The sequence below is a fragment of the Polistes canadensis genome, unplaced genomic scaffold (genome assembly GCF_001313835.1).
Source record: "Polistes canadensis isolate GaletaPanama2010 unplaced genomic scaffold, ASM131383v1 scaffold_170, whole genome shotgun sequence".
NCBI classification, from domain to species: Eukaryota; Metazoa; Arthropoda; class Insecta; order Hymenoptera; family Vespidae; genus Polistes; species Polistes canadensis.
In genome coordinates, this window is record NW_014569717.1 from 271,960 (window position 1) to 282,401 (window position 10,442).

Here is a 10,442-nt window from a genome sequence, read left to right on the forward strand (position 1 = left end):
ATATCTATAATTTAAAGCACAGAGAAGTGTTTTAATAGCTCAATAATGTAACAAACTCATTGTAATTTTTAAGACGATGTCCTTCTACGATTATACATTAAATATTACTAATAAATATATATTTTCTAAAAATATTTGCATTAGCATATTTTATTTTTATGTACCTAAAGTAAAATATAATTAATTTACCTATTATTAATGAATTTGAAACATTTAATTGTTTGGCAAATTCTCTATAGACTCCCAGAAATAGTGTAATAAGAGACAATTAAAAAAAAAAAGTTGTAGAAGAGATCATTATTTAAATTTTCGTCACAGTAAAATATCTTATATAGATCACATTAGCGAAATATTAATTGTTTAATTATTAGTAAAAAAATATTATTATTTATATTCTCACAGTTTTCTGTATAGATTGATAAAACTATTATAATATTTTAGAAGACTATAAATAATATTGAAAAGTTTGGAAAAATATAAATAAATGTATCTATCAATATATTTATTATATCTATATATACTGTGAAAAGCATTTAAATGCCACCTTTGAATAAAAATTTTGACGTTTTTCTAAAATCCAATGGGAATCCAGATTTTCAGGTGATTTAAATTATTCTCGCGACGTCACAAAACTAAAAGATTTGTAACAGGAGCGCACGATAATATAAGAGGTATCAGGAGGTAATCCGACTTACCGACCGAAAAGTTCCGATGGTTAGTAAGATAGAAAACTTACCGACTGTGAAGGTCGGATGGTAACCTACAACGCGAGCTACTGACTGTCGGTAAGTTTTCTACCTTACCATCAGTACTTTTCGGTCGGTAAGTCAAATAACCTCCTGATACCTCTTCTATCATCATGCGCTCCTGTTACAAATCTTTCAGTTTTGTGACGTCGCGAAAATAATTTAAATCACCTGAAAATCTGGATTCCCATTGGATTTTAGAAAAACGTCAAAATTTTGATTCCAGAGTAGCATTTAAATGCCTTTCACAGTTTATATAGAAATAATAAATATATTGATAGATACATTTATTTATATTTTTCAATGCTATTTACTATTGTTTATTAAATTTAATAGTCTTCTATAATAAAATGTTTTCAGTGGACGTTTGTTTAAACAATTGCACAAAAATTAAAAGAATGCTCTAATATAATCATATTATTTATTTATTTTGAATATTATATGTGCATATATATACTCCGAGCTTTTATGTGATAATAGACACTTATATCGATTATTTATCAAATATTTTAATACTTTAATGCACTCTCTTTATATTACTGCTTATTTTAAAACATATGTACTGATTTGAACATTAGTCTTTTAACGTTCTTCTAATATTAAATAATTTCGATGTGATATTCTTTTCGATGAAATTCCCCCCCCCCCTCTCACGAAGTCACCACTGCACAGGAGTGTTGCAAGAAATGTACATTAGTTTAAACAATTGTAAAAAAAATGCTATAATATGAGCGTTGTAATCTTAAATTGTATTAATTAGGTGGATTATTCCCTTTATACACATGCACATCGTTCGGAAAGTCATATAAACAATATTGAATAAAAGAATTTACATAGAGGACATAGGCTCAGTCTGAAGGGGAATTTCGAAGAGGACGGTACATAGATCGTATACTCCTAGCTTTTAAACAGCAATAGACACTTCTATCGATTAATTAACAATTATTTGAATAATCTAATACACTCTCTTTATAATTCAGATTGTTTAAACATATATGTACTAGTATAAGCATTACATATTTATTAACATACTTGCAATAGAAAATAATTTTAATATTTTTTTATATTATACGTTGTTTTTTAATTAGTTTTCTGTTAGGACTAAGAGTGATGTTCCTTAAAATCGTTCTCGGTTTGATTATTTTATTTGCTTTAAATTTATTTCGGATGTGGAAATCTTCAGGATGCACATCCCTCATGGGTCTTCGGAAGCGGTTACCTCCTCGTGGTTAGACCCGGGCAATGGTGTTTTACTTTCCATGTAATGTTTAACATATTTAATATGCTATACATTTCATTGCAAGTAAAACCCAGCCAAAGACCGCTTACCATAAACATTATAATTGTAATTAGTTTCTTTTAACTTCCTAATTGACATCAGATTCCTTTGCTCCTTTTCTTAATTCCTTCTATCCATTTCATCTATAGAAACTAATTTCTTTATAATGTTTTTTTATTAATTTTTATATATTTACAGATGTCAGGACATAATCTAAGATTGTTGAACTTTTATTTTCATTTTACTTTTTTTTCAACAGATGATCGATTACGATGCACCTGCAGGGCACGTTTTTAAATCATTTTTATATTTTTACAAGTTCAATTGGTAACAATGAATAATTGTAAGTTTTTATTTTAATGTTATAGGTAGTTTTAAAATGAAAGATTTTCAAACTCTCACGCTGGTATAAATTATTATTTTTTTTTTTCTACGTGTGGGGAATCCATTACTAAAGTTTTTGTCACTTTCTTTCATTACACTCTTTATATGTATATTTGGGAATTTGCAATTAAAAGTTTAAATCTACAACAATATATATTTTTATAAAAATTTTTATTTTTCAATATTTTCTTTGATTGTTATAATAAATTCGATTTTGCACTTACGATGATGATCATCTTTCGAAGAATCCTAGTACTAAATACATATATATGTATTATACTTGTTTTATTAATGTAAATTAGTATAATTAATTTGATTAAATTAATATAAAATTACAAATTTAAATTTATAAATTGCATTTTCGTAAGGGTAATACCGCATTGTTGTACCTTTGAAACCAATGAAAGGGTTGGCTTATTCATGCTCGAAAAGAATACTTTTTTGGACCCATATCCATATGAATATGTTTTAATTATTTTAATTATTTTAATCGGAGAACAAATATACACACATATAAAGTTTAATAGAAACTTCCTGGAACACATTATATTTATATACATATACACACATATTCAAAAAACAAATATACGTATGTATATACTTGTGATAACAAAGAAAAATGGGAAAAGAAGTAAAAACAGATAGTACATCTTGTAATTATTTTTTCGTTACTATTTTGAGATTTATATATATATATATAAGAAAAAAAAAAAGATAAATTATTGTACATACTATGTAATGTCACACGAATTATTATAAATATCAGATCATTTATACTTAAACTCCTTTACGATGAACTCGTTGTATAGATGACATTTATATAATAATCGTTAAAAAGAAATAATTTGTCTTTCGTTCGTTTATTCGCGTTATAAATTGTATGGTAAGTAATTTAATTCCACTTTGTTTTTTGTTATTGTTTAATTCAATAACGCCTTACATTTAAGGTACCATCATGGTGAGCAAGAGAATAGGTAAAGTACGGAATTTGTAACAAAAAAAAAAAAAGATAATAAAACAAACGTATCACGTGAAAAAAAAATATCACTCTTCTTCTTTTATTTTCAGAGCACCAGAGTCTTTTGTTTAAGATTTCATTTAAATTCAATATTAAAAATCGAATCTAAATAAAAATCTATTTAATTGACAATCAAAAAGACAGAAAAATAATCAGAATAGTCATTTCTTTTCCATGTGATTTAGATACAATTATTTGTTAACAATGGATGTTATTTTACTTACATACTTATATACGTGCGTGATTTGCCCAATCTCGAATGAATCTTACGTATCCTATGTATTTTACGTATCTATGTATATCAAAATAACTAGACGACGATAGAGAGTCTCGCGAATAATAATAAATGTGTGTGTGTGTGTGTGTGTGTGGATGTGAATGTGTGTGACGATCGAAAATGATCTTACCTTGCCGGAATAAAAATGCAATATTTATTTTTTTGTTATTCGGTAGAGAATTAGATTTTCAGTCAGTTAATAGAAAATTATCGTTGAGAATATAATCGAAAGAATATCGTGACTTTTTTTTAAATAATTCTGTTTCAAACCAATAATAAACGTTTTTTCCTTATTTTTTTTTTCTTTACAAACGTATATACATATCATGTAAATACAAACGCATATGAGTAACATACGTAAGTAGTAAATAGGTCTTTGGAGGTGAAAAAACGACGAAAGTGAAACCTAACTTCCCATAATGGAATTAACGGGCGCGCACGCTTTTTTTTCTTTTAAATAATAATTTATACAAAAATAAAAAAAATAAAAAAAAAAAAAAAAAGAAATAAAAAGTAGGGCACGAAGATCGTATCGATACGACATTATTTAAAAAAAAAAAAAAAACATAAACAGATAGAGAGAGAGAGAGAGAGAGTAAAAGATAGAGAGAGAGCGAGAGAGATGAGGAAAAAGAAAAAAATGATAAAAAAAAAAAATCCTAACTAACAAATAATTATAGAAAATGTTAAATCTATGTTAGAGCAACTTCGGAAGATATCAATCTGCCGTGTAAACTCTTCCTTCGTACTACTTTTTGTTTTTTTTGCGTTAGAAAAAGGAAACGGAGCGTATCGTAGCTCGAAAGGGGCATCATCATCTTCCAAGAGGATTATACATCGCGATACCGGAAGTTTAGCTACGCGAACGACCTTAGAAAACGTTCGTACGAACTCGATTATTCGAGTTTACTCGTCGAAAATGAGGCATAGGACGGCAATACTTATGTTAATTAATTATACTTCGTTTTGTTTTCCTCTCCTTTCTTTTCTTTGCTTTACTTTCGTATATATAGATTTTTTGTTTCTTTAATTGTCCTTCCTTTCTTTCTTTTAAACCTTTTTTTTTAGTCCTCCTTAGATTCTTCTTTATTTCTTATTATATCCACCATTTTGACGAGCAAGAGAGAAAGTAATTCATTGATTTGATTTGATTTGATTTCATTTCATTTCATTGATCGATTAAATATGACGAATGTATGCCTCTGGTTGTTGGCACACGTTAAAATCAACATAATCCAAAATAATGTATCCCACTACAATAACGATCTTCTCATCGAGTTTTGATATTTTCAATAATTGTAAGGCCCGTATTGCGACCCATGATAATATGGCCCTGGATACGCCGCTGGTGCTGGATAACCTGCATACGCGTACTGTTGTTTTTGAGGATACACTGAAATTACAAACAAAAATACATTTGTTAAACCTTCTTTTTTTTGTTAAATATTAGGAAAAAGAATGTATTATAATATATCGTGTTCGATCACTTTGCTTTTTTTATTTATTACGTTTATTATTAATTTATTTATATATTTTACGATTCACACGTTTTGTATTTGCCCGATAAATTTAAATCGCGTTATCGTCGCGACCAAATTAAAAATATACTTTTTTAATTTATATATTTTATTTTGTTTTCTGTTCAACGTAACAAAGCTAAAACGTGTGTGTGTGTGTGTGTGTAAGTGTCTCTCAACATTCGTAAATATTTGACGGTAAAAGGTGACAAAGTCCAGTACGTTCGTCGTGGGTCATCAAATTAGGCAAGTGTGCCGCTTTCGAACGTCATTTGAATTTACAAGTCGCAAGAGAGAGAGAGAGAGAGAGAGAGAGAGAGAGTAAAATATTTTTTTTTTAATAGAAAATAAATTAATTCGTCAAATTGTCGTCGTATAAAAATCTATTAATCCGATCGATCGTAAACGTTTCGTTTTAGAAAGGTCTATCTACCATTTCTCTCATTCGAAGATCAGACCGTAACAAAATCACTCTGATCGATCATGGAAACAGAGCGTAAAATGAAAAAGTAAAAGTTTCGCGGACACGAATATCGAACGTCGTGTTTTCCCCGAATGATATTGATACATGACCGACATAATTACTTTTATACACTCCTTTTAGATTCCATGCAATTCTCAAAGGGGATTTACGATCGGATCAGATTTTCACCGAGTGTAACGCGATCGAACATTCAATTTATAATCCATGAGAAACTATTATAATTTTATTTTATTATTAACGATTATCTATCAGAGAAAAAAAAAATGATCGAAGAATTTATATACAATTCGTTATATTTTGTTAAAGGAGTTAAACGAAATGAATGAATGGCGTTGAAATTTTTTTATATGATTATACTACACTGCCGACACATATTTTTCTTCTGTTTTATTTCTTTCTTTTTCTTTTTTCCTTTTCTTTTTTATAAATATTATAACCCATCCCCCATTAACGTTAATTCGATGCGTTATCATAATTTATCGATGATTTTATGAACGATGTGTTACCGCTAATATGATTATCTATATTATTTTATTATTACTATTATTATTAATATTACTATGATGATTATTATTATTATATTATTTGATTGTAAATGAATTATGTCCTAATTTTGTTCAATCATAACGATTCGCGTTAGTTTTTAATGGGTCAGTCATATCGGCACGTGAGACACGAACTTAATCTTTGTTCGATGGATAAATGATTATACAGTTAGTGGAACATACTGTGCACAATGATGCATGTTTATATTTATTCATGTTAAGCAACGCTTCAAACAATGACGTCTCAAAAACCTAATGCTAATAATTGAATAATAATGCAAATGAAATTCGTTAACATTTAAAAATACATATTACTGTTAATTGCTACGTACAATAAGTATAATATTATTGATATTAATCGTTATAGGATATATGCTAAAATATAATATAAATATAACATCCGTAGATCTTGAAATTTAGTAATTAAATAGAATCTTATTGTTAAACGTTAACGAAAACAATATATTTATCCGTTGAACGTTTCGTCTCTATTTGAGACTTCCTTAGCAACTTGATAGTTGACTACTGTTTCGAGTTTGTTGAACTAGTGTTCGAAAAGTTATGGTAGGATAACGGTTTTAAAAATTGACTCTATATATAAGATAGTGAAAACGTATGACTGTAATAAAAATGATGTTATATTGACTTATGAACATAACTATCAAGTTGCTGAGGAAGTCTCAAATAGAGACGAAACGTTCAACGGATAAATATATTGTTCATCTGATTTAAACCTGTCCAAAAAATAACATCCCTAAGAAGTAAAAAATTTTGGATAAGAAAAAAATCTTTATTATATTAACGTTAACGAAAACATTACATTTGTCATATTGATTTGTACGTTAGAATTTGATTGAATTAAAAGAAAAATAAAACAAACAAACATCCGTTGGTTACAGTATGTTCTTTGCAAAAGCAAAAGGGGTTTTTGTGTTAAATATGTACCAGGCATGAGATACTGCATGTTCATTGCCTCCTCGCGCATTCTCTCGCCCCTCAAGCAAATTGCAGCAGCGCTAAACAAGATCGCGCTGATTAACGACCAACCGACGCCGACCCAAGCGACCACGTACGACCAGTCGTACGAGATTAGTGAGTAGTCCTTCAGGACCTAGAACCGCGTTCCAAAAAAAAAAAACAAGACGGCAAAAGTTAGTCAGGTCCGTTCACAGGACATCGTTTCACCTGGCATGATGTATTGAACATTCTGGGTCTGCTCGCGAGCACGTTCCTTTCTTAAACAGGATGCCGCGATCAGAAATAGTGTCATCGTGCCTAAACACATAGCCACTCCTAGCCAGGCCATGTAAAACGACCAGTCGTACCACTGTGCTGTGTTATCCTTTAGAACCTACGACCAAATATATTTTTCAATTTCTAATCATTTATTTTTAATCGCGTTGAAAATATTCTGGCCACCCTCCGGTGTCTCTTCTTCTTCTTCTTTTTTCATGGATCAACAATATACACACACTGTATGGGAGAATGGTATATTAATATTATAAATTATTAATAATTGTTTCTCTCTCTGGGGGTAGAAGCTTCCTTTCGAACACTGATTTTAATCTATAAAATTATATTTTAAAACATTACGATAAGAAAATATATACGTTGTGTTAACAAAGAGGTTTAGATTATCACTGAAAAATCTGAATCTTCAAAGGTTATCCTTCGAAGAATTTGTTTAAATAGAACCAACCAACGAATATTCTCATCGGTATAATAAAAATAGTTAAAAAAATAAATAATAAGGAAGAAAAATACGTAACGAGGTAATTACTTACATTGCTCCATTGTTGGTAGTATTCTTCGCCAACGATCTTTTCCTTCTCATAATATTCTACGCCATGCCAAAGTCCCATGCCACCAGCGCTTAGTAAACCTAAACGAACGTCACAACTTTTAATTTTCTTTCTTTCTCTCTCTCCCTCTCTTTTTCTCTTTCTCTTTCTCTTATTCTTTAATTCTCTTCCTACAAATTTACGTGAGAAAAAGTAAAAGAAAATGACATAATTACAATGCAAAAGTAAGGATACTAACAAGCGAATAGCATCAAAATGGCGGTAGCCGTGATGTTTCCTGGTGATCTTCGCCAACAACCAACGACTCCCGTCCAAAAGGCAGAAAATATTGCTAGGAAACCTACCATGAAGAGTGCAATCACCGATCTTCCCATGTCTATATCGAAAAAATAAAAATGAACAAATTGTAAAAGAAACAAATGGAGAGAATGGGATTAGTAATTTAAGTATAAAAAGAAATAGATGTTGGTATACGTAAAACATAATTATAGACATTCAGTCATAGATCGAATCATTGAACACGTATTATAAGACTACTGTACAATCAAATTATTGCAGTTAACGTCTAACCGAGACATTAATTGCACCATACGTACGTAATCGAGCCATTGCGTCGTCGGAGAAGTCCCTCGTTTGGTTTTCTTCATCGGGGATGAAGTAATCAATGTTCATGCAATGCGTTTCCACCGGACTCAAATACGTCTCCACTGCAAACAAAAAAAAATATAATACATTCATACAAATGTTAATACAATAAAGATTTTTTTCTTATCCAAAATTTTTTAATATTATTACTAAGTTTAATTCTTAGGGAAGTTATTTTTTGGACAGGTTTAATTTAGATGAACAATCTCTTTATCCGTTGAACGTTTCGTCTCTATTTGAGACTTCCTCAGCAACTAAAATTTTTTATTATGACATATTATTTCTTATACAAATACCAAAAAAAAAAAAAAAAAAACTTACAATTAATAGCGTTATTTTACCTTGATAGTTATGTTCATAAGTCAATATAACATCATTTTTATTACAGTCATAAGTTTTCACTATTTTATATATAGAGTAAATTTTTTAAAAACGTTATCCTACCATAACTTTTCGAACACTACTGGTTTTTTTTTTTCTTTCTTTTTTTTATGTATTTGTATAAGAAATAATATGTCATAATAAAAAATTTTAGTTGCTGAGGAAGTCTCAAATAGAGACGAAACGTTCAACGGATAAATGTATTGTTCATCTAAATTAAACCTGTCCAAAAAATAACTTCCCTAAGAATTAAACTTAGTAATTCATACAAATATTTAATATATCGTACAGTATGCTCACTTTATATGAATTAATTATCATACGAAATTTATCGAACGTTATTTTTATTGTTTTTCCTTTTCGTAACAGTATAACAACCTATCGAAATATTGCAACTTTTATACTTTCCATATTGATCAATAATCATTCCACACGCAAAGGTATAATTCAATTAACGAGATTTTACAAAGCTCCAATTTTTCAATAGGATCGTTACCTGGAGGAAAATTGTTCATAGAAAGTTTCTGCCATTCTATTTACGTCTCTCTCTCTCTCTCTCTCTCTCTCTCTCTCTCTTTTATCGTAAACCTAACAAAAGCTAGCTAAAAAGTAGTTTACGTTTACAACTCGAGACATAGTAATTCCGATGATGATTTCAAGGAAAGTGTGTCGAGAACGTTCGCGCGCGAAATATCTGTATATATTATCAGAGAGTAATGGTGTCCGCGAGAAGGCACAATGGGAAAATCCAAGATGGCGTGATAAGGAAACGTCACACGAAACAACGCGTCACGTGACGAAATCAAAAGAGAAGGCGGTTATTTCGAATGGGATGGAGAAACGAAAGCGTCTTGTTGTATCGTAGAGAAGGAAAGGAGAACCTAAATAATGTAAACGTTTTTATCGGACTGCTGTCTGTTGATTTACAATAGAATTGCAAACGTCTTTATGAAAAACGTGAGAAAAACTAGAGAAATAGAAAGATATCGTCGTTAGAATTGAAAAAGAAATTGTGAAATTCGTCGATAGTTCGTTCGTTTCTTCGTTCATTCATTATAATGGCGGAAGAAGAAATTAGTTCTCATCGTAAAAGTGAAGAGAACAATCGAAATGATTGATACAACACAGCGTGATACCGTTCTTTGACCGACAGACGGCCTTATCGGTTCTCCCATACCGCTTGTTTCCGGCGTATCGTTTCCGGTCGTCGTCGTCCCATGTCGTTTGACCATTTGATTTATTCGTCGAACGTGTCGTCGTTCGACCCTTATTTTTCAAAAAAGGAAAGAAGATGTTATTAACGGTATCTCGTTGATAATGCTAGCGAAATCTCTTGAACTCTTTAGAAAAAAAAAAAAAAAAAA

At 30.0% G+C, this 10,442-nt stretch overlaps 1 protein-coding gene across 2 annotated transcripts in view; it reads right to left on the bottom strand.

Moving 5' to 3' along the window:
* Nucleotides 1-3,135: 3,135 nt before the first annotated feature.
* Nucleotides 3,136-10,442, bottom strand: part of LOC106789199 — a 19,504-nt gene continuing 12,197 nt past the window's right edge. The window contains exons 3-7 of one of the 2 annotated variants that reach the window (XM_014753203.1): nucleotides 8,649-8,759; nucleotides 8,291-8,428; nucleotides 8,035-8,132; nucleotides 7,436-7,601; nucleotides 3,136-5,097 (exon numbers count right to left, since the gene is read on the bottom strand). In XM_014753203.1, the coding sequence (XP_014608689.1) occupies nucleotides 4,994-5,097; nucleotides 7,436-7,601; nucleotides 8,035-8,132; nucleotides 8,291-8,428; nucleotides 8,649-8,759 (617 nt within the window). In that variant the 3' untranslated portion in view covers nucleotides 3,136-4,993. Of the gene's footprint in view, nucleotides 5,098-7,195; nucleotides 7,362-7,435; nucleotides 7,602-8,034; nucleotides 8,133-8,290; nucleotides 8,429-8,648; nucleotides 8,760-10,442 lie in introns of both variants that reach the window. The other variant, XM_014753204.1, reaches the window with a different exon arrangement.